At 45.8% G+C, this 25,392-nt stretch overlaps 1 protein-coding gene across 1 annotated transcript in view; it reads left to right on the plus strand.

Annotated features, from left to right (window-relative positions):
* Positions 1-25,392, plus strand: part of NKAIN1 (sodium/potassium transporting ATPase interacting 1) — a 68,328-nt gene that overhangs the window by 30,772 nt on the left and 12,164 nt on the right. Inside the window, exons 2-5 of the mRNA XM_070763801.1 lie at positions 9,977-10,114; positions 12,730-12,810; positions 18,026-18,223; positions 20,180-20,240. Coding sequence (XP_070619902.1) covers positions 9,977-10,114; positions 12,730-12,810; positions 18,026-18,223; positions 20,180-20,240 — 478 coding nt within the window. The remainder of the gene's footprint in view (positions 1-9,976; positions 10,115-12,729; positions 12,811-18,025; positions 18,224-20,179; positions 20,241-25,392) is intronic.

The following is a 25,392-nucleotide window of genomic DNA, read 5'->3' on the forward strand; positions in this document are numbered from 1 at the left end:
GGCATGAGTGACTGTGAGCAATGAGTCCCGGTCCAAATAGGGCCACAACTGGTGCACCAGGCGAACCTGGGCAAACGCCCCCCTCGCCACAGCTGAAAGATGTTTCTCTAATGTGAGCTGTGGGTCGAGGAGGACGCCCAAGTTGCGGACCCTCTCTGAGGGGGTCAAAAGTTCCCCCCCCAGGGTAATGGAAGGACAGATGGAATTGTCCTTGGGAGGCAAAACCCACAGCCACTCCGTCTTATCCGGGTTGAGTTTGAGTCTGTTGACACCCATCCAGGCCCCAACAGCCTCCAGACACCGGCACATCACTTCCACTGCTTCGTTGACTGGACATGGGGTGGAGATGTAAAGCTGGGTATCATCAGCGTACTGATGATACCTCACCCCATGCCCTTGGATGATCTCACCCAGCGGTTTCATGTAGATATTAAATAGCAGGGGGGAGAGGACCGACCCCTGAGGCACCCCACAAGGGAGAGACCTTGGAGTCGACCTCTGACCCCCCACTAACACCGACTGCGACCGACCGGAGAGGTAGGAGGAGAACCACTGGAGAACAGTGCCTCCCACTCCCAACCCCTCCAGCCGGTGCAGAAGGATACCATGGTCGATGGTATCGAAAGCCGCTGAGAGGTCAAGAAGCACCAGGACAGAGGATAAACCCCTGTCCCGGGCCCGCCAGAGATCATCCATCAACGCGACCAAAGCAGTTTCCGTGCTGTAACCGGGTCTGAAACCCGACTGCTGGGGACCTAGATACCTTGCAGGCTCTTTCATTGTTACTCTCTGTGAAGAATGTTTTGCAAGCCCTAAGTCTTTTGCAGGGTTTTTTTCATTGCTCTAACTTGCTCTGAATAAGTTTCTTTCCAGCCTTAACCAGGAGCTAATGATGTTCCCAGCTCTTACCAGCTTGCAAGTTCTTTCATTGTTACTCTCTACAAAGAATATTTTCCACGCCCTAAGACTTTGCAGGGGTTTTTCCCCCCATTGGCCTAACTTGCTCCAAATGTTTCTTTCCAGCCCTAACCAGGTGCTAACAATGCTCCCAGCACTTACCAGCTTGCAAGCTCTTCTCCGTACTGAAGGAGCGGGTCCAGCAGTCACATGGGTTGCTCATGTCCAATCCGGTGGAACTGAGCCTAGTATTAAAAAAGCTTGCCGGATCCGCCCCTTCCCCAGAATTCGCTCAGTTCGCATATCCTGCGGTTGTATTGTGATAGCTCGTTCAACATTCTAACACCTTCCCTTCGTTCTCTTTTCTTCAAAAGTAGTAAGATTTGTTTTATCATTATTATTTACTTGCACTAATAGCGCCAGCCGTTTACGGCTCGGCTTTTTTCTTTGGAGAAGTTGCGGTTTCGTTTTCCCCCGGCGGTTTTGCCGGTTACGATCCCTGCGGCCGCTTGTGGATTCTTCTAATCCGTTGGCCTGGAGGTCCTGGTGCAAGTATTAATCTATTGAATTATTGATTATTTATTGTATACAATATATTTAAGGGCTTAAAAATACCTCCTGCGGAGTGAGACGCCTTCTAGTCTCCTGGACTTAGTCGATCGCTTTCCCTTTAAGAAATTTTACGGAGCGATTTTTTCGGCGCGAAGGCCTTCGCGCCCTTTTTAAATCTAGGCCTCTCGTGTTGGCCTCCTGCCAGCCGCGTAGGCCTCAGTCCACCGCTTGGATCCCGGAGCGGGCCTTGGGGGTCCCAGGCTAAATTCTCCACCGGCTAAGCCTCCAACCAGAGTGCCTTGGTTTTACTTAATTATAAAGTTTAGGGAGGCTGGCCCCGCTGGGTTTGGGGGCACGAACTCTGGGTTTGCCCAGATTGTCCTCAAGTTTCAGCAGCTTCGAGGCCTCGAAGCAGGATCCATTCCTCTTGGGAAGTCCTTGAAATTCTTCTCCTTATTAATTAGTTATTGGCTCAGCCTTGTCTTCTGTTAATTGTCAGACTATGGCTACTTTTCCCAAGAGAGGCACAACTAAAGGTCCCAGAGAGGCCAGGCCTACAGGCGATGAGATTACTAGTATCCCCCAGGCCTCTTCCTCCTCTTCTCCAGGGGCCCGCCCCTCGACCAAGGTCACCAGGGCCGAGAAGAGAAGGGACCTAGCCCTACAAAAAATACATGACAAATCAGCAAGACGTTTGAAAGTGCAGGCCCAAGTGATCAGTAGCCAAGACCCCCCAGAGGCTTCTAGTCTACCTCCTTCTGGGGTCCCTGTGTTATCTCTGGATGAGCCAAACCTAGACAGACCCCAACCTAACCTATGGGGCATAGGTCCAGAGGAACCAGATATTATTGAAGATTCCCCCCAGCCAGGATGCTCCCAGGCCTTTAGGGATTCTTCTGCCATTTCTGCTGATATTTCCAGTTTACCTCCTGAGTTCCAGTCTATTTTTGCTGTGTTGTCCAAAGCCATTGATGCCAAACTCTCCACCATCAATGAGCTTTCCTTACCTCTTCCTCCTTCTCGTCCCTCCCGCCCCTTGGGTTCTTCCCCAGCGGTCAGAGCTCCTATTCAGGAGGATTCAGATTCCTCCCAGGATGAATATGAGGATATAGAGGATGATGAGGATCCTTTTCAAGGCTTATCAGATGATGAGGAATCCCAAATAAAGGTTCCTCCTCCAATTACTATTTTTCCTTCTCAATTATTCAAATCTCTCCTCCTCAAAGCTAGAATTTCTACGGGATTAGCGGCCCAGGAGAAACAAGCCTCCACTTCCACTGATCCCCCGGAGGAGAATTTACCTTACTTCACAGAGGAACAGGAGGATAACGAGGTAATTCCTATGCCTAAATTGTTTAAAGATGCTTTACTCAAACAGTGGGAATTTCCAGCCTCTGGCCTTAATCCCTCCACCAAGGACAGAAAGTTGTACAAACTTTCCTCTTCCTATGAAGAGCTTCTATCCTTTCCCAAACCGGATGAACCTGTCAAGATTCTTCACTCGGCAGCGGCTGTGCCAGGCGAGGCGGAGGAAGTCCTCCGCCCAGAGGACAAGCGCATTGAGCAAATGCTCAAAAGAGGATTCACCGCTGATTCCTGGGCCATTAAAAGTTCAGCAGCGGCTTCCTTTTTCTCCAGAGCCATGCTGCTGTGGCTTCGCCAACTTCAACAGCATATTCCTCCCGATGACTTGAGAGGTCAACAAGACTTCAACAAAGTCTTTGCAGCTGCCCAGTACGTGGCTGATGCCACCTTGCAATCTACTAGATTTTCTGCTAAGTCTATTGCAGCTTCTACAACGGCAAGAAGACTCCTATGGATTCGCCCTTGGCAAGCGGGAGTTCGCCAAAAGTGGCAGTTATCCCAGGGTTCCTTAAAGCGCGACCTTCTCTTCGGTGATCTTCTGGATCCACTCCTCACGGAAACCACGGACAAGAAGAAAGTTTTGGGTCCAACCACAAAAAAGGCTACCAAAACGCAGTCCTTTCGTCGCCCAGGGCGCCAGCAAGATCAAGCGGCTTCCTATCAGAGATCTCCAGGTCAGTATTCCCCCCGCTTTCGTTCCCAAGGTAGGAACTCCAGGGGTAGAGGTTTTCGCTTCCAAAGGGGAGCTTCCTCTAACAGGGCTTCAAAAAAACCTAGATGGTAATCTTACCTCTTTTCCCATAGGGGGTCGCCTAGCTCATTTCGCCTCTAATTGGCGTCTCACTCCAAGGACCCTTGGGTCATTGACACTGTTCAAACAGGCCTTCTTTTAGAATTTATTTCTCCTCCCCCTATACGTTTTATTTCCTGCCCTTCTCCCAGGTCATCCTCAGATTGTAACCGTATGGAGGAGGCCATTTCTCATCTATTGTCCATCAGAGCCATTCAACCGGTCCCTTCCGGTCAGAAGGGTCTAGGTTTTTACTCCATCCTATTTATGGTTCCAAAGTCCTCCGGAGGTTGGAGAGCTATTTTGGATTTAAAGAAACTAAATCTATTCATCAAATATAGGAAGTTTAAGATGCACTCCTTGTCTTCTATTTTGGCCGCCATTCACTCGGGAGATTTCATGGTCTCCTTAGACCTCACTGAGGCCTACCTTCACATTCCTATAGCCAAATGCCACAGAAAATTTTTACGTTTTTCCTCTCAAGGCAGGCATTTCCAGTATAGGGCGATGCCATTTGGCCTTTCCTCGGCCCCTCGGGTCTTTACAAAGCTCTTGGGGTCCCTGGCGGCCTATATCCGGGCGTTTCCCATCCACATTTTATGTTATCTTGATGATATTTTGATTCATGGGAACTCCCTAGAGAAAGTGAAAACAGACCTTTCTGTCACCATGTCAGTCCTTCAGGACCATGGATTTTCCATCAACTTTGATAAAAGCCACCTCCAACCTTCCTCATCCATTTCTCACCTGGGATCCATTATTGATTCAGAATCCTCCCAGGTTTTTCTCTCTCCCGAGAGAAAACTCAGTATAGTGGAGTTAATTTCTAACATTTTATCTAATTCTTCAGTTCCCATAGTTACCCTATCTTCCCTTTTGGGGAAGATGGTGTCATGCATAGGCATCATTCCCTGGGCTCGCCTTCATGCCTGGGAACTCCAGTGGCTCCTGTTACCTTTTCAGAGATCAGGGCACAGCAACTCAAATCGACGCATTGTCATCCCACTGAGTGTTCGCAGATCCTTCAAGTGGTGGAAGTCTCCGGCCATGGACAGAGGATCCCCGTTCAGGTGCCCGGATCAATTTGTCATCACCACAGATGCCAGTCTATCGGGATGGGGCGCCCACGCCCAGGGGATGATAGCCCAGGGCACGTGGTCCCCGGAGGAAGCTTCCAGGCCAATCAATTGGCTAGAGTTAAGAGCCGTTTCCCTGGCTCTGAAGCATTTCTCTCCTCGCATTCCCAACCGGCACGTTCTCATTCTCACCGACAACATTGCCACGAAAAGCCATATTTGCAGACAGGGGGGCACGAGATCCAAGGCTCTCATGAGGGAGGCCCTCAAGTTGGGCCTTTGGGCGGAAAAACATCTCCAGTCGCTCCTAGCCGATCACATCTCGGGGAGTCTCAACGTCCAGGCGGATTGGCTATCCCGGGCAACGATAGACCCAGGAGAGTGGAACCTCCATCAAGACCTGTTCCATCAAATCACCCTCAGATTCGGCCTACCAATCCTGGATCTCTTCGCGACCAATGCGAACGCCCAACTCCCTCGCTTCTATTCCAGATTTCCATCCCCGGGAGCGGAAGCAATCAATGCCCTCCGGAGTCCATGGCCTCCAGGCCTACTCTACGCATTTCCTCCAATTCCAATTCTCCCGGACGTGATTCACAAGGTCCTCACCGAGAGGGCCCGAGTAATCCTAATCGCCCCTCACTGGCCCCGCCGGCCCTGGTTCGCGGATCTCCAACAGCTGTCCGTCCAGGACCCTTGGCGACTCCCCGTTTCGGGGGATATGCTGCGGCAGGGGGCCTCTTTCCATCCAGACCCGGAGTGGTTCCACCTCACCGCCTGGCTGTTATCAGGAGAGATTTAGAACTGCGTGGTCATGACCCCGATTCAGTGGAGGTCATTTTAAAGGCCAGAAGGGGTTCGACCAATCGAATCTACGACCACACGTGGTCCAAGTTTCACCAGTGGTGTCTACAGGAAGGTCTCTCCCCTCTGTGCATCCCCATACACAGAATAATTTCCTTCCTTATGCAAGGCTTCCATAAAGGACTTGCCACCAGCACCCTCCGGCGTCATCTGGCAGCCATTTCATCTGTCCTAGGGGGTCCCCGCAGACAGCCTCTCCGATCCTTCCCTGAAGTTCAGGAATTCCTCAAGGGCATAGCCAACCTCAGACCTTCCAAGGTCCACAGGTACCCATCCTGGGATTTGCCACGGGTTCTCCATTCCCTCACGCAGGCACCATACGAACCCCTAAAATCGGCGTCCCTCAGGTACCTATCCTTTAAGGTAGCATTCCTGGTGGCTATTACCTCTGCCCGACGCATTTCGGAGCTAGCTGCCCTCTCAATCAGGCAGGACCTTTGTCAATTCCATCAGGACAAGGTAGTCTTGCGACTGGACCCCACCTTCTTACCCAAGGTCAGTTCCATGTTCCACAGATCTCAGGATATTGTCCTACCTTCCTTCTGCCTCCAACGAGACCATCCCTTGGCAATTAGATGGCACACCCTGGATCTCACCAGAGCGCTGAGAATATATATCCAACGCACAGGACCCTTTCGGAGGTCAGAAGCACTTTTTGTAGCCTATCATCCCAGAGTCATGGGGGCCAAAGTGTCTTCAACAGTAATAGGCCGTTGGATCAGAGGGACTATATCTAAGGCCTATGAGTCGGCCTCCCTCTCAGTTCCAAGGAACATCACAGCGCATTCCACCAGGAGCGCAGCCACCTCGGCCGCTTGGGCGACTCAAGCCCCGTTGGAGGAGGTCTGCAAAGCAGCCACTTGGGCCTCGCCAAATTCCTTCATCAGGCACTACAAGATTGATTCTTACGCTTCAGCGGACGCTGCCTTCGGCAGAAGGGTACTCCAATCCGTTATCTCACACGATAGCAAGCTAATCCCACCCTAGGGACCATCTATTGGGTATGTCCCATGTGACTGCTGGACCCGCTCCTTCAGTACGGAGAATAGGCGTTGATTGCTTACCTGAACGCCTCTTCTCGTACGGTGAGCGGGTACAGCAGTCACTTCCCGCCCTTGTATGTGTCTTCTTTACCTTTCTATATCTTTTTTTCCTCTAACAATGAGAGTTGAACACTACAGAGCTTCACAACTGAGCCTAGTCTATGGATTCGCGAATTCTGGGGAAGGGGCGGATCCGGCAAGCTTTTTTAATACTAGGCTCAGTTCCACCGGATTGGACATGAGCAACCCATGTGACTGCTGTACCCGCTCACCGTACGAGAAGAGGCGTTCAGGTAAGCAATCAACGCCTATTTCACTGTTACTCTCTGCGGAGAATGTTTTCCAAGCCCTAAGTCTTTGCAGGGTTTTTTCCATTGCTCTACCTGCTTCAAATGCTTCTTTCCAGGTGCTAATGATGTTCTTACTGGCTTGCAAGCTCTTTCATTGTTACTCTCTCTGAGTAAAGTTTTTTTAAAGCCCTAACTGGGGGATAAAATAATATGCTGGCTAAGGACACTAGCCAGTTGAATACCTGGTTTTCCTCCCCAAAAACTAAGGTGCATCTTATACTCTGGTTCATCTTATACTCTGTAAAATACAATATATACCACTTCATAGTGTTTTTCAGCCCTTTCTAAGCGGTTTGCAGAATCAGTATATTACCCCCCAACAACCTGGGTTCTCTTTTTACCAACTTGGGAAGGATGGAAGGCTGAGTCAACCTTGAGCCTGATGAGATTTGAACTAGTGAACTACAGCCAGCAGTCAGCAGAAGCAGCTTGCAGTACTGCACTCTAACCACTGCTCCACCAAGTGTCATAAACCCTCAACCCTAGGAAATATTGCTTTATGGGTGGTACTGCTGGCCCAAAGCTTCATCTTGAAAATCTCAGAAGCATACTTTTCTCTGTGAAAGTGGTTTTGTTTGGGTACAAAACTTGAGGATTTCTTTTCAAATTTTTCCTGGTTTGGAACTGGCTTGATCGTTGGGAGTGGCAGAGGGTGTGAATAGCGGTCAGATTGATTCGTCTTATAGTTTCTGACTATTTACCAGTGGTGAAATCCAATGTTTTTTACTACAGATTCTGTGGGCGTGGCTATGGAAAGATATTGCAAAATCCGCAATTCCTCCCAATCAGCTGGGACTCGGGAGGCAGAGAATCTTCTTCTGAAATCTTAATGCCTTAAATCAGTGGTTCTCAACCTTTCTAATGCTGTGACCCCTCAATACAGTTCCTCATGTTGTGGTGACCCCCAACCATAAGTCTAGCACCAATTCTCCCAACGCAGCTCTAAGCTGATTGGCAGGAAGGTCAGAGGGACACCCCTACTGCAAACGCCTGATTGGTCGGATTGTAAAAATATGCTCCAAGGTGTCAGAATAGAAGCTTTAGTTCCTAACACCATGGGAATTTTGTCTTTGCCGTTGTTCAATCCCCAGATTGAGTGCCTTAAAGGATGGGAGCTACCACCTACAGCTCATGCTGTTCCAAATAAGGTCAGAAAAACAGGGGCTTTAGAACTGTGGGAAAAGGATGCCAACGAAGGATACCCATCCCCAAAGGCTTCTGGTGTTCCTAAAACAAGCCTTGAATTCAAAAGGCAACTAGACTTTATTGTTTTTTCTTTTGGAGATGTTTTGCTTGTCATCCAAGAAGCTTCTTCAGTTCTGACTGCATGGTAGTGGGGAATGAAAGGATTTATATTCCTTGCAGACAGCTGGTCATTTGCATCTTTTTAGAGGGTCCTTGAAACACTTGGAGGTTTACCTGTGTCCTCAGGGTCACCTGAGTGGCGTTTCTGGTTCCTGTAGGTGATCCTGAGGACACAGGTAAACCTCCAAGTGCTTCAATGACCCTTTTTAAAACAGGGGTCTCCAACCTTGGCAACTTTACAACTTTTCGATTTCAGCTCCCAGAATTCTGGGAGTTGAAGTCTACAAGTCGTAAAGTTGCCAAGGTTGGAGACCCCTGCTGTAAAAGGATGCGAATGCAAAGAATATAAATCCCCCCATTCTCTACTATTATCCTGTCCTGCCGGTACGGCTAATTGTGCGCAGCTCTGCGGCTCTGGTGCGCAAGTGTGGGTTCGAGCACAATTTTGTTTCCTGCACCTGTGCAGATAGCAAAATCTTGCATGGGAACGCATGTGTTTGTGTGTGTTTTGGCAAGGTTTTTTGTTTCGAAGCATGCTTCCATGCCAAAAGCCTTGCTGAAACACACATGTACATGCATCCCCATGTGAAATTATTTATTTTATTTTATTTTATTATTTTATTTTATTATTTTATTTTATTATTTTATTTTATTATTTTATTTTATTATTTTATTATTTTATTATTTTATTATTTTATTTTATTATTTTATTTTATTTTCTTTTATTTTATTTTATTTTATTTTATTGATTAGATTTGTATGCCGCTCCTCTCCGGAGACTCAGGGTGGCTAACAGCAATAATAAGACAGCATATAATAATAATCCAATACTAAAAACAATTAAAAACCCATTATTATAAAAACCAAACATACATACAGACATATCATGCATAAAATTGTAAAGGCCTAGGGGGAAAGAGTATCTCAATTCCCCCATGCCTGGCAGCAGAGGTGGGTTGATTTGATTTGATTTGATTTGATTTTTATGCCGCCTTTTATGCCTATTTTTACCCACCTTGGAAGGACGGAAGGCTGAGTCAACCTTGAGCCAGTGATGAGATTTGAACCGCTGACCTACAGATCTACAGTCAGCTTCAGTGCCCTGCAGTACTGCACTCTACCTGCTGAGCCACCCCTGCAGTACAGGTGCAGGAAGCAAAATTGTGCTCGACCGCACGCTCGTGCGCCAGAGCCGTGGAGCTGCGCGCAATTAGCCAGGAACCTACTATTGCTCCTGTCAGAGCTAAAGATGCTTCTTGGATGAAAAGTGAAATGTCTTCAAAAGAAAAAAAAACCCAAACAAGAAAGTCCAGTTGCCTCCTGAAAAAAAGCACCTTTGGCTTTGGGGCAACCATGACCTGGACGACTGAGAATCTCTACAGACCCTTGGATTCAAAGGACCAACCTCTTGGGGACATACCCAGGTTTACCACTTTGGGGGCAACTCTCTTCTTTTCCTGCTCTTGGCAATTGAAGCATCTGGTCCATTTGTGGTCATTTCCACCAGTGCCATTTGCCAGTGCAAACACCCTTTTCTTTGCCTTGCGATAAATCCCCCTGCTTTGGAATATATTTCTTTGACACCAGCCAATGAATCATGTCAACATCTCTGTTGGTTGTGACTAATAGCCCATAGGGTTTCTTATTAATTCTGTGATAGACTTTGCTGCTTTCTTATTCTGTGTAATGTTGTGCAATGAAGAATTCTTTCTCTGCCTTTATGGTCTCTTGTAGGTTGCAGCCCTGGAGAGGCAGATATTTGATTTCCTGGGTTATCAATGGTTGCCGATCCTGGCTAATTTTTTACATATTATGGCTGTCATCCTGGGTATTTTTGGCACCCTTCAATACAGATCCAGATACCTCATGCTGGTAAGTATAACATCCTGCTCTGTGCTGATGGTGTGTGTGTGTGTGTTGGCTTCTTTTTTCAAAATACTGAAATATATTGGATTGTCCTTTGTGTAAAATTAGGGCGTGTCAATTTTTTTCAGCTTTCAATTTCCAAACATTTAGGGTTCTCAAAAAGTTGTGATGTTCCTTGAGGATTGCAAAAACATTTTACTTTAATATGATTTAGATGTGCCTGGTAGGTAACTACCGTATATAAATATTGTATCTTTTTAACCTTTTTTTTTGTTTCAGTTCTTAGCACCACAAATGCATAAAACTAGACTTCCAATCAGATACATTTCAGTCAAAATTAAAACATTTAAATCTCCCTTTTTATGACTCTGTAATCAACGGCTCAGTGGTTAAAAATGCTAAGCTGGAGAGCTCAGGTTTGAGACCTAAAGTGGGTGAGTTCCCATTACTTGCAGTTCCTACCCGCCTAGTGGTTGGAAAGCATACAAATGCAAGGTGATTAATAGAATAGAATAGAATAGAATAGAATAGAATAGAATTGTATTGGCCGTGTGATTGGACACACAAGGAATTTGTCTTGGTGCAGATGCTCTCAGTGTACATAAAAGAAAAAGATACATTTGTCAAGAATCATGTGGTACAGCATTTAATGATTGTCATAGGGGTCAAATAAGAAATGAAGAAGCAATCAATATTAATAAAAATCTTAGGATACAAGCAACAAGTTACAGTCATACAGTCCTAAGTGGGAGGAAAAGGATGATAGGAATGATGATAAAAACTAGTAGAAATAGAAGTGCAGATTTAGTAAAAAGTCTGACAGTGTTGAGGGAATTATTTGTTCAGTAGAGTGATGGCGTTCGGGAAAAAACTATTATTGTGTGTAGTTGTCTTGGTGTGCAGTGCTCTGTAGTGACGTTTTGAGGGTAGGAGTTGAAACAGTTTGTGTCCAGGATGCGAGGGGTCAGTAAATATTTTCCCCGCCCTCTTTTTGACTTGTGCAGTACAGTATACAGGTCCTCAATGGAAGGCAGGTTGGCAGCAACTGTTTTTTCTGCACCACTGTACCACTTTGGTGGGAAGGTAACAGTGTTCCATGTGCCTTTGCTATATAGCCATATTGGCAACATAACCAGATACATTGTCCTCGGACAATGCTGGCTTCCTCAGCCAAAAAATGGAGATGTGCACCATACCCTAGAGCCAGGCATAATTGATAGGGAAACTTTTAACCTTTACCTGTAGCTCCTATTCAAAGTAGAGTTGAGGCAATTGGATGGAGCTGAGCGTTTACTGGCCGGGTGCCCTTCCTGATGCCTAGCCAGAGTTTGCAGCAAATGTGTTTTTCTTTGCCTCCTAGGAGAGAAACATCAGCTGCTACTTAGGATTGAACTTTCAACCTTTCGAGTGGGAGGCGAGCGTCATCATCACTAGGCCACAAGGCCCACAAAGCCATTCTAATCAAAAATAAAATAATTGACATTAAATCCTGGATAAACAACCGGGATAAACGGTGTTTTTAGAGCACTGTCAAGAAAATAGTTAAGAGTGATTTGATCACTAGTTGTAATACCAATTAGATATCAAGTAGGAACTTAACATGGACCAGTAGTATCCACAACCACAACAGAGAGTGCAAAATGACTCGAAACAGAACACCCTACGAGACTAGACTTTCAATCCTGGGCCTAGAAAGCTTAGAACTAAGACGCCTTAAACAAGATCTAAGTATTGCTCACAAGATCATATGCTGCAATGTCCTGCCTGTTGGCAACTACTTCAGCCTCAACCACAACAACACAAGAGCACACAACAGATTTAAACTTAATATTAAGCGCTCCAAACTTGACTGTAAAAAATATGACTTCAGTAACCGAGTTGTCAAAGCGGGAACTCATTACTGGACTCCATAGTGTCATCCCCAAACCCCCAACACTTTACCCCTAGATTATCTACGGTTGACCTATCCAGATTCCTAAGAGGTCAGTAAGGGGCGAGTACAAGTGCACTAGAGTGCCTTCCGTCCCCTGTCCTATTGCTCTCCTATATCTCCTATTCCTTTCTTCTATTCCTATATCTCTTCTTCTATTCTTTCATTGATATGTTCTATTCCTATATCTTCTTTTCTATTCTTTCTTAGATATATTTTACTATGAGTATCTCCTCTATAACCTTCATCATGTATTTTACTATGTGTATATATATACCGTATATATACCCACTAAAACTCTCATTGTGTATTGGACAAAATAAATAAATAAATAAATAAAAAATAAATATTGTTTTGATAGTAAAGCTGACCAGAGTTGCCTTGTGTTGAGATGTGCAGAAAATATATGTAAGAAATAAATAGAATAATAAAGCAAATCACAATTTAGCACAATGCCCAAACTGGTTTTGGAAATTAGGTTTTAATGATTAAAAAGGTCCACTTGTTTTAGGAACCTTCGTTTGGATGCTTATGTTTAAATCTTCACTGTGTGTTGTGTTTCTGCAGCTGGATATATTTAGGGTAAAAGAGTGATGGAGAACAAGCATATATCTCCAATTGTTTTTAATAGTGTCCCCCCCCCCCCTCCGATTGTAACATCCTCAACTTGCCTCTTTCTCTCCCTCACTAGTATGCTGTGTGGCTCATTGTCTGGGTTGGCTGGAATGCATTCATCATCTGTTTCTACCTGGAAGTCGGACACCTTTCACAGGTAATTACCTCTCTAATCACACCCAGAACTTGCCCTTCTCGAGCCATCGGTCCACCCAACAGCTTTCCATCCATCACTTTCCTAGCGGCAGTTTGCTCCTTGGGATAGAGATTAGAATTCAGGGGAAGATCGCAGGTCGCGAATGCTTCCGTGTTCCTTTCAAATTAACTCCCCTCCCTCTTCCCACCCGCCAACTTCTCCCAGTGCTGACATTGCAGATCAGATTCGGCACGATTCTGGGAGACCACTTCGAGCAATGTTTCCCAACCTTGGCAACTGGAAGATATTTGGACTTCAACTCCCAGAATTCCCCAGCCAGCAAATGCTGGCTGGGGAATTCTGGGAGTTGAAGTCCAAATATCTTCCAGTTGCCAAGGTTGGGAAACACTGACTTAGAGACTTGCTGTGTTGCTCTGCGTTATAAATAAATGAGAGTTTGGCCTCTCCAGGTGTTCAGTGGGGTGGGGGTTTCCCCCTCTCCCCACTTCTCTCACTGGGGCATTTCTCTTTTATGGCATGCACAGGTTTTGCAAGTAAAGACAAATCTCTCTTTGAAATGTAGTTGCTCACATAGCACGTTGACACAAACCGCTCTGTTTTGTAAACAGATGGGCTGGCCCACAAGGGAAGGTGGGAGGCTAGGAGGGGAGGAAGACAAATCAGGGTTTTATTTATACTGGAGCGGTGTAAATGCATTGGGAGTATGTGTGTCTCATCCAGATACTGCTCACTGATTAAATCAGGTTCCATGGAGAGAATCATTGGGAATTCGAAGCACACTTTTATCAGGGTGATAGATTTATGGATCTTGTATGCCATTTTGCTACCTGTTTTTGGGAGGACCAAGAAGAAATGCTTGCAATTACTATTTCCACATTTTTTAAGAGTATAAAAAGCACCGGAATATAAGATACACATTATTATTATTATTATTATTATTATTATTATTATTATTATTATTGTTATTATTATATTATTATTTATTAGATTTGTATGCCGCCCCTCTCCGTAGACTCAGGGCAGCTCACAACAATAACAAAGACAATGTAAGAACAAATCTAATAATTTAAAAAACACTAAAAAACCCATTATTAAAAGCAAGCATACACACAAACATACCATGTATAAACTGTATAGGCCCGGGGAAGATGTCTCAGTTCCCCCATGCCTGATGGCAGAGATGGGTCTTAAGAACTTTACGAAAGGCAAGGAGGGTGGGGGCAGTTCTGATCTCCGGGGGGGAGCTGGTTCCAGAGGGTCGGGGCCGCCACAGAGAAGGCTCTTCTCCTGGGTCCCGCCAATTCTTTAGTCGACGGGACCCGGAGAAGGCCAACTCTGTGGGACCTAACCGGTCACTGGGATTTGTGTGGCAGAAGACGGTCCCGGAGATATTCTGGTCCGATGCCATGAAGGGCTTTATAGGTCATAACTAACACTTTGAATTGTGACCGGAAATTGATCAGCAACCAATGCAGACTGCGGAGTGTTGGTGTAATGTGGGCATACCTTGGGAAGCCCATGATTGCTCTCGCAGCTGCATTCTGCACGATCTGAAGTTTCCGAACACTTTTCAAAGGTAGCCCCATGTAGAGAGCATTACAGTAGTCGAACCTCGAGGTGATGAGGGCATGAGTGACTGTGAGCAGTGAGTCCCGGTCCAGATAGGGCCGCAACTGGTGCACCAGGCGAACCTGGGCAAACGCCCCCCTCGCCACAGCTGAAAGATGTTTCTCTAATGTGAGCTGTGGATTGAGGAGGACGCCCAAGTTGCGCACCCTCTCTGAGGGGGTCAATAATCCCCCCCCAGGGTTATGGACAGACAGATGGAATTGTCCCTGGGAGGCAGAACCCACAGCCACTCCATCTTATCCGGGTTGAGTTTGAGTCTGTTGACACCCATCCAGACCCCAGTACCTTAGTTTTGGAGGAGGAAAATAGGTGGAAAATAATCTACCTACCAGGTATTTATCTAGCTAGTATCCTTAGTCTGGTCAGCTTCAGCACAATATTTTATCCCCTGGTTAGGGCTGAAAAAATCATCTTCGGAGGGAGTAGCGATGAAAGCAAGCCTGCAAAGAAAAAACCTCTTCAGAAGGAGTAAGAATGAAAAAATCCTGCCCCGAGTCTGTGGAGAGGGGCGGCATACAAATCCAATAAAATAAATAAATAAATAAACCTGGGAAGGTCATTAACACATAGTTAGGTCTGAAAAAACCTTTTTTGGAGGGAGTAACAATGAAAAGAAACCTGCAAGCCCAAATTTTCGGACCCTTTTTTTTGGTGTGTGTGTGTGTGTGCTTCTTATACTCCAAAAAATACAGTAAATTGTGCAAATAACCCGGACCATTTGTTGAGTTCAAAACACAGAACAGGAATATATTTACAAGAATCTAGTCAACCTAATGGTCAAAGCAAAGTTGGTGGTAGATAAGGGTCAATTGATTTCATGGGCGAGGGAGCTGGACCAGGGTCTCTTGTGGCAATGCAATGATTCCAAACTGATGACACATTTAACTCCACCGCCCAAGTCAGCCTGCTCTTCTACAGTTTCTCAACCCTAGTAACTGTAAGTTATATGGATTTCAGCACCCAGACTTCTAAGAAATGAAGTCCACACATCTTAATTCAATTCAATTCAATTTATTAGATTTGTATGCCGCCGCTCTCCGAAGACTTAAAAATTGTCAAAGTGGAAAAACATTGTTTTATTCCAAGCCCAGCAAGCCACTCCTACCTGTTCATATGACCATCTAGCCACACCCACAAAATAAGCCACGCCCGCAGTGTGGCAGTAAAAATTTTGGCAGCCCGTCACTGGTTTGTAATGAAAAAACAGTGCAAATAAGGTAAGGCAAGCTTTCAGAAAGGATATGCGTCTAAAGCAACCTGCACATGCACTTGCGCAAACACACACACAAAATAATCTCCCCAACCTGGAAAAAGAATACAGTACCTGACTAATTCGGTGAGGTCATAAAGACAATGCTGCACCCGACGACTCATTCCCTCAAACTAAATGTGAATTCTTTCCAGCCAGGTGTAAATAAAGTTTTTGACTAGACTATTCTACCAAGAATGTTCAACTCTCGACTTGCTTCATAATCTCTTTCAGATTCAAAATTTAAGGAAGACTAAATCCCTTTGCAGAATGTATTTATTTATTTATTTATTAGATTTGTATGCCGCCCCTCTCCGCAGACTCGGGGCGGCTAACAGCAGTAAAAAAGACAAATATAACAAATCTAATATAAAAAGTAATTTTAAAAACCCCAATTTAAGAGACCAATCATACAAACAGACATACCATGCATAAATTTTATAAGCCTAGGGGGAAGGGAATATCTCAATTCCCCCATGCCTGACGACAGAGCTGGGTTTTAAGGAGCTTACGAAAGGCAAGGAGGGTGGGGGCAACCCTGATATCCGGGCGGAGTTGGTTCCAGAGGGTCGGGGCCGCCACAGAGAAGGCTCTTCCCCTGGGTCCCGCCAAACGCCAAAATAATTCTTTTCTTCTTTAGCTAAACGTATTGATCAGAGGCAATCAGACTGGAAGAGGACCCCAAAGTGGCCTTTGTTGACTGCATTTTTTAATGTCTGATATTTGGAGGACAGGGGATAGTGGTGGAATTGTAAGATAGATGGCTTCTAATTTATCTAATTTGTGATTCTCCAAAGAGCAAGAATTATGGGCTCATTGTATGCATCTCCTAGTACAGTGGAACCTCGACATACGAGCAGCTCTACTTACGAGCTACTCGAGATAAGAGCTGGGAGGGGAGCGACATTTTTGTTCGCCTCCCGACCTCACATTCGGGATACGAGCGCCAAGGAGCTGTCTCCTGAAGCCGAAAGCTAACTTCCGCATTCGGCTTCAGGAGACAGCTCCTTGGCGCTCGTATCCCGCGTGTTTTAAAAGGTTGCAGCCGGCCTGGGGGTCTCGGGGGGGTGCTGGCAAGCCCCCCAGGCCGGCTGTGACGTTTTAAACACGCACGCCGCTTTGCAGCTGTCTCCTGAAGCCGGAACGCTAACTTCCGCGTTCGGCTTCAGGAGACAGCTGCAAAACGGCGCGCGTGTTTTAAAACGTCACAGCCGGCCTGGGGGGCTCGGGGGGAAACCCCCGAGCCCCCCAGGCCGGTTGCCACGTTTTAAAACACGCGCGCCGCTTCGCAGCTGTCTCTGAACGCTAACTTCCGCATTCGGCGGCAGCGGTTTTTTTTTGTTGTTGCACGGATTAATTGACTTTACATTGTTTCCTATGGGAAACAATGTTTCGTCATACGAGCGTTCTGACTTACGAGCCTCCTTCCGGAGCCAATTAGTCTCGTAAGTCGGGGTTCTACTGTAGTTGGATAAGATCAATACTGTGTCAATTTACAAGATACTCTACAAATTACTGGCTTGCACAGAAGGCACTAAAACTGACCAGTGATGTTGGGTCATGGCGAGGGGGTAAGGCTGCTGATGGAATCCATTCATTTATTATCTTAATGAAAAATATTATATGAAAACCTTGATTGACTTAAGCTATGATGTACAGCCAAAGTCAGTATATATAAGCTCATCAAATCAGTGGCCTCTTCAGGGTTCAAAATTGGCAGATAGTAGATGGAGTATCACAATGCACACTTGTGTTCCTTTGGTTTGTATCACAATGCACACTTGTGTTCCTTTGGTTTGTATCACAATGCACACTTGTGTTCCTTTGGTTTGTACTATGATGCTCTCTTGATATCATTGTTTCTGATGACAATTTATTTTATTTATTCATTCATTTGTCCAATACACAATACACATGGAAGAGAATAGACATGAAGTAATATATATAAAGATAGTATGTAAAAATAGAGAGAAGATATATGAAAGGAAGAAAATATATATGATATGTGAGATAAAGGAAAGACAATTGGACAGGGGACGAAAGGCACACTAGTGCACTTATGTACGCCCCTTACTGACCTCTTAGGAACCTGGAGAGGTCAATAGTGGAGAGTCTAAGGGAGAAATGTTGGGGGTTAGGGGTTGACACTATTGAGTCCGGTAATGAGTTCCACGCTTTGACAACTCGATTGTTAAAGTCATATTTTTTACAGTCAAGATTTCTCTTCTCTTTGCATAGCGTGGCTTACCTCAAAGGGATTACTAGCATGTATAGATCCTCTCCCTGTGTTGTGGTCCAAACATCGCTGTTGGGTTCATCTTTCTCCCATTTCTCTAGGATCGAGACTTCATCATGACCTTTAACACATCGTTGCATCGCTCGTGGTGGATGGAGAACGGTCCTGGCTGCCTGGTGACTCCTGTGATCAACTCCAAACTGGCCTTAGAAGATCATCATGTCATCACCGTGACTGGATGCTTGCTAGATTATCAATACATTGAGGTGGTGAGCAGTGCAATGCAGATATTCCTCGCGGTAAGTAAGTGGTATCATCTTGGTTGGTTTGGTCTCCCCATCACTTCTAAAAACAAAAGGAGACACTAAAGGTTCCACGGTTAGTTTTTGCTGCAGAATTCACACCCATTTGAGTGAAAACACAAACTGACTCCTGATTCCCATTTGATCCACAAAGTGGATCTACAGCAGGGGTCCCCAAACTTGGCAACTTTAAGACTTGTGGACTTCAACTCCCAGAATTCTCCAGCCAGCATAGCATAGCAGGCTGGAGAATTCTGGGAGTTGAAGTCCACAAGTCTTAAAGTTGCCATGTTTGAAGACCTCTGATCTACAGTATCTATCCAATATGGGCATCAGATTCCCCTCCCTTTGTGCTCTCCATGCTCTTCTTTTTTAAAAATTAAAAAAGCAGATATTTTAAATTTTAAAAAGTTAAATGGGATGCTAACATTTTGTATCTCCAACTTCCCTCTGTCAGTCATTGTCATCCTCTCTTGAAATAATTGATTGCTTATTTGTACCCAGACTATTCTCCCTCACTCCCTATTAGTGCAGGTCTCATTGTCCAATTGAGCATCACAATACTGTTATGAGAAGATGTCTTGAAAGTCTGGCAAACACCTGCTGATATGACCTTGGTTCTCATTGTTTCACTGCTTGATGTCTGAAATCCACGTTCCAATTCCCCCTGCCCTTTCCCCATAGTCTGTTGGCAAACTGAGAAACAATAAAAATGAAAGCAGCCTGAATATACAGTGATACCTCGTCTTACAAACGCCTCATCATACAAACTTTTCGAGATACAAACCCGGGGTTTAAGATTTTTTTGCCTCTTCTTACAAACTATTTTCACCTTACAAACCCACCGCTGCCGCTGGGATGCCCCACCTGCAGACTCCTGTTGCCAGTGATGCACCTGTTTTTGCGCTGCTGGGATACCCCTGAGGCTCCCCTCCATGGGAAACCCCACCTCCGGACTTCCATGTTTTTGTGATGCTGCAGGGAATTCCCAGCAGGGGAATCCCAGCAGCGCAAAAATGGGTGCTTCGCTGGCAATGTAATTCTGGAGGTGGGGTTTCCCAGCGAGGGGACCCTCAGTGAAATCACAGCATTGCAAAAACACAGAGGTCCAGAGGTGGGGTTTCTCATGGAGGGGAGCCTCAGGGGAATCCCAGCAGCACAAAAACGGGCGCTTCGGCTGGCAAAAGGGGTGAATTTTGGGCTTGCACGCATTAATCACTTTTCCATTGATTCCTATGGGAAACATTGTTTCGTCTTACAAACTTTTCACCTTAAGAACCTCGTCCCGGAACCAATTAAGTTTGTAAGACAAGGTATCACTGTATATTAAACACATACATATATATATTAAAAGCATTATTAGCATCATTTTCTCTCAATGTTTAACATATCAAAGAAATATCATTAATTATTATTTTAGGCATTGATTCTGTAGTTTTTTTTACTGCTCATGTTGTTTTACTGTACATTCCAGGAAAAATAAAGGAAATTTATACACTCCCCCCCCCCAAAAAAAGAAAGCAGCCTGAATAGGTTTCTTAGCCTGACAATTAGTTTGTTAAATGAACCCTAATGATAAAGATAAGTCAGAACTGATTCCAGATACAAAACTTGCAAGTTTTCCTCCTTCCTTTTGCAACTTTGCTTTTTATTCCAAGGGTGATAAGCAATTATGTCGAGCCGGACAGTTGGCTTTCTTCTCTGAGACTTTTAAATTAATCGGCCCACCTCACCCATTGGGTTTTGCTCTTGTTTCAAATTTTGTACCTAAAGGACCAGCATGGTCAGAAGTTCTTTGAGACAGCAGCGGAGTTGTAAATGGAATAAATAAACTTGGCTTTTCCCTCATTAGTTTAAATGGTGGAATCCTAGTGTGATGATAATTGGCCATTTCTTTGCTTTCAAATCATTAATTCTTGTTTCTCTCTTTTTTTCCAAACATGTACTTTGAAGCTATTTGGATTTGTTTACGCCTGCTATGTCAGCAAAATGTTTATGGAGGAGGAAGACAGCTGTAAGTATCCAGTTACCCCACTGAATAAGTAGGAGCGTCACCCCTGCTTGAAATATTGGGATGATGCTGCAGGAATCAGGGACACAGAGACACGATTTCTTGAGCAAAGCTTGTTCCGAGTTAGGAAGAAATCTCTCTCAGCTGAGCAGCCTCTGTATTCAGAAGCTTTTCTCAATCTTCAGTTCTTCTGGTTTATAGCATAGGTTTCAATTTTTTCCCATCTTTGGTACATATATTTATTTATTTATTTATTTATTTATTTATTTATTTATTTATTTATTTATGCTTTATTTATTTATTTATGCATGCATTTATTTATTTATTTATGCATGCATTTATTTATGCATGCATGCATGCATGCATGCATTCATTCATTCATTTTATTTATTGATTGATTGATTGATTGATTGATTGATTGATTGATTGATTGATTGGATTTGTATGCCACCCCTCTCCGGAGACTCGGGGCGGCTAACAGCAATAATAAAACAGCACACAATAATAATCCAATACTAAAAACAATTAAAACCAAACATACATACAGACATACCATGCATAAAATTGTAAAGGCCTAGGGGGAAAGCGTATCTCAATTCCCCCATGCCTGGCGGCAGAGGTGGGTTTTAAGTAGCTTACGAAAGGCAAGGAGGATGGGGGCAATTCTAATCTCTGGGGGGGAGTTGGTTCCAGAGGGCCGGGGCCACCACAGAGAAGGCTCTTCCCCTGGGTCCCGCCAAGCGGCATTGTTTAGTTGACGGGACCCGGAGAAGACCCACTCTGTGGGGCCAAACTGGTCGCTGGGATTCATGCAGCAAAAGGCGGTCCCATTGCTATCACATCCCTAGTTAGGTCCCTAAAATGTATCCTCCACCAATGCTCTCACTTGTGCTTCATTACAAGTGATCTCAATCACTTTTCTGTATTTTCTCTGCCGCTTTTTAATTTTTTGCATCCAGCGTTTCCTCCTTGCTCACATTATACAATAATTTGTTCGTCTTCAATTTTTTCCAGCCCCCGTTCTGTTATTTGTATTTCTCCGTACTGAAGGAGCGGGTCCAGCAGTCACATGGGTTGCTCATGTCCAATCCGGTGGAACTGAGCCTAGTATTAAAAAAGCTTGCCGGATCCGCCCCTTCCCCAGAATTCGCTCAGTTCGCATATCCTGCGGTTGTATGTGATAGCTCGTTCAACATTCTAACACCTTCCCTTCGATCTTTCCTTCAAAAAAGTAGTAAGATTTATTGTCTTTATTTTATTACTTGCACTATTTGCGCCAGCCGTTTTAAAAAGGAAAAAAAAAGTAAAGGGCGGCTAGGCTTTTTTACTTGGGAGAAGTTGCGGTTTCGTTTTCCCCCGGCGGTTTTGCCGGTTACGATTCCTGCGGCCGCTTGTGGATTCTTCTAATCCCTTGGCCTGGAGGTCCTGGTGCAAGTATTTATCATTGGATTATTGCTTATTTATTGTATAAAAATATATTTAAGGGCTTATAAAATACCTCCTGCGGAGTGGGACGCCTCTAGTCTCCTGGACTTAGTCGATCGCTTTTCCCTTAAGAAATTCTACGAAGCGATTTTTTGGCGCGAAGGCCTTCGCGCCCTTTCTTAAAATATCTAGGCCTCTCGTGTTGGCCTTCTGCCAGCCGCGTAGGCCTCAGTCCACCGCGTGGATCCGGGAGCGGGCCTTGGGGGTCCCAGGCTAAATTCTCCACCGGCCTAGCCTCCAACCAGAGTGCCTTGGTTTTACTTAATTGCAAAGTTTAGGGAGGCTGGCCCCGCTGGATTTGGGGGCACGAACTCTGGGTTTGCCCAGATTGTCCTCACGTTTCAGCAGCTTCGAGGCCTCGAAGCAGGATCCATTCCTCTTGGGAAGTCCTTGAAATCTTCTCCTTATAATTTAGTTATTGGCTCAGCCTTGTCTTCTGTTAATTGTCAGACTATGGCTACTTTTCCCAAGAGAGGCACAACTAAAGGTCCCAGAGAGGCCAGGCCTACAGGCGATGAGATTACTAGTATCCCCCAGGCCTCTTCCTCCTCTTCTCCAGGGGCCCGCCCCTCGACCAAGGTCACCAGGGCCGAGAAGAGAAGGGACCTAGCCCTACAAAAGATTCATGATAAATCAGCAAAACGTTTGAAAGTGCAGGCCCAAGTAATCAGTAGTCAAGACCCACCAGAGGCCTCTAGTCTGCCTCCTTCTGGGGTCCCTGTGTTATCTCTGGATGAGCCAAACCTAGACAGACCCCAACCTAACCTATGGGGCATAGGTCCAGAGGAACCAGATATTATGGAAGATTCCCCCCAGCCAGGATCCTCCCAGGCCTTTAGGAATTCTTCTGCCATTCCTGCTGATATTTCCAGTTTACCTCCTGAGTTCCAATCTATTTTTGCTGTGTTGTCCAAAGCCATTGATGCCAAACTCTCCTCCATCAATGAGCTTCCTTTACCTCTTCCTCCTTCTCGTTCCTCCCGCCCCTTGGGTTCTTCCCCAGCGGTCAGAGCTCCTATTCAGGATGACTCAGAGTCCTCCCAAGATGAATATGAGGATGTAGAGGAGGATGAAGACCCTTTCCAGGGCCTATCAGAGGATGAGGAATCCCAAATAAAGGTCCCTCCTCCTATTACTATTTTCCCTTCTCAACTATTCAAATCTCTCCTCCTCAAAGCTAGAATTTCTACGGGATTAGCGGCCCAGGAGAAACAAGCCTCCACTTCCACTGATCCCCCGGAGGAGAATTTACCTTACTTCACAGAGGAACAGGAGGATAACGAGGTAATCCCTATGCCTAAATTATTTAAAGATGCCTTACTTAAACAGTGGGATTTTCCAGCCTCTGGCCTTAATCCCTCTACCAAGGACAGAAAGTTGTATAAACTCTCCTCTTCCTATGAAGAGCTTCTATCTTTTCCCAAACCAGATGAACCTGTCAAAATTCTTCACTCGGCAGCAGCTGTGCCAGGCGAGGCGGAGGAAGTCCTCCGTCCAGAGGACAAGCGCATCGAGCAAATGCTCAAAAGAGGATTCTCCGCTGATTCCTGGGCCATTAAAAGTTCTGCAGCAGCCTCCTTCTTCTCCAGAGCCATGCTGCTGTGGCTTCGCCAACTTCAACAGCACATTCCTCCAGATGACTTGAGAGGTCAACAAGACTTCAACAAGGTCTTTGCAGCTGCCCAGTACGTGGCTGATGCCACCTTACAATCTACTAGATTTTCTGCTAAGTCTATTGCAGCCTCTACAACGGCAAGAAGACTCCTATGGATTCGCCCTTGGCAAGCGGGAGTTCGCCAAAAGTGGCAGTTATCCCAGGGCCCCTTAAAGCGCGACCTTCTCTTCGGTGATCTTCTGGATCCTCTCCTCACGGAGACCACAGACAAGAAGAAGGTCTTGGGTCCAACCACAAAAAAGGTTACTAAAACGCAGTCCTTTCGTCGCCCAGGGCGCCAGCAAGATCAAGCGGCTTCCTATCAGAGATCTCCAGGTCAGTATTCCCCCCGCTTTCGTTCCCAAGGTAGGAACTCCAGGGGTAGGGGTTTTCGTTTCCAAAGGGGAGCTGCCTCTAACAGGGCTTCAAAAAAACCTAGATGGTAACCTTTCCTCCATTCCCATAGGGGGTCGCCTAGCTCATTTCGCTGCAAATTGGCGTCTCACCTCCAAGGACCCTTGGGTCATTGACACTGTTCAAACAGGCCTTCTTTTAGAATTTATTTCTCCTCCCCCTAAACGTTTTATTTCCTGCCCTTCGCCCAGGTCATCCTCAGATTGTAACCGTATGGAGGAGGCCATTTCTCATCTATTGTCCATTAGAGCCATTCAGCCGGTCCCTTCCGGTCAGAAGGGCCTAGGTTTTTACTCCATCCTATTTATGGTTCCAAAGTCCTCCGGAGGTTGGAGAGCCATTTTGGATTTAAAGAAACTAAACCTATTCATCAAATATAGGAAGTTTAAAATGCACTCCTTGTCTTCTATTTTGGCCGCCATTCACTCGGGAGATTTCATGGTCTCCTTAGACCTCACTGAGGCCTACCTTCACATTCCTATAGCCAAATGCCACAGAAAATTTTTACGTTTTTCCTTTCAAGGCAGGCATTTCCAGTATAGGGCGATGCCATTTGGCCTTTCCTCGGCCCCTCGGGTCTTCACAAAGCTCTTGGGGTCCCTGGCGGCCTATATCCGGGCGTCTCCCATCCACATTTTATGTTATCTTGATGATATTTTAATTCATGGGAACTCCCTAGAGAGAGTGAAATCAGACCTTTCTGTCACCATGTCAGTCCTTCAGGACCATGGGTTTTCCATCAACTTTGAAAAAAGTCACCTCCAACCTTCCACTTCCATTCCTCACCTGGGAGCCATTATTGATTCAAAATCTTCCCAGGTTTTTCTCTCTCCCGAGAGAAAACTCAGTATTGTGGAGTTAATTTCTAACATTTTATCTAATCCTTCAGTATCCATAGTTACTCTATCTTCCCTTTTGGGGAAGATGGTGTCATGCATAGGCATCATTCCCTGGGCTCGCCTTCATGCTAGGGAACTCCAGTGGCTTCTGTTGCCTTTTCAGAGATCGGGGCACAGCAACTCAAATCGACGCATCGTCATTCCACTGAGTGTTCGCAGATCCTTCAAGTGGTGGAAGTCTCCGGCCATGGACAGAGGATCCCCGTTCAGGTGCCCGGATCAATTTGTCATCACCACAGATGCCAGTCTATCGGGATGGGGCGCCCATGCCCAGGGGATGATAGCCCAGGGCACGTGGTCCCCGGAGGAAGCTTCCAGGCCAATAAATTGGCTAGAGTTAAGAGCCGTCTCCCTGGCTCTGAAGCATTTCTCTCCTCGCATCCCCAACCGGCACGTTCTCATTCTCACCGACAACATTGCCACAAAAAGCCATATCTGCAGGCAAGGGGGCACGAGATCCAAGGCTCTCATGAGGGAGGCCCTCAAGCTGGGCCTTTGGGCGGAAAAACATCTCCAGTCGCTCCTAGCCGATCACATCTCGGGGAGTCTCAACATCCAGGCGGATTGGCTATCCCGAGCAACGATAGACCCAGGAGAGTGGAACCTCCATCAAGACCTGTTCCATCAAATCACCCTCAGATTCGGCCTACCAGTCCTGGATCTCTTCGCGACCAATGCGAACGCCCAACTCCCTCGCTTCTAT

Source organism: Erythrolamprus reginae, chromosome 11 (assembly GCF_031021105.1).
Source record: "Erythrolamprus reginae isolate rEryReg1 chromosome 11, rEryReg1.hap1, whole genome shotgun sequence".
NCBI classification, from domain to species: Eukaryota; Metazoa; Chordata; class Lepidosauria; order Squamata; family Dipsadidae; genus Erythrolamprus; species Erythrolamprus reginae.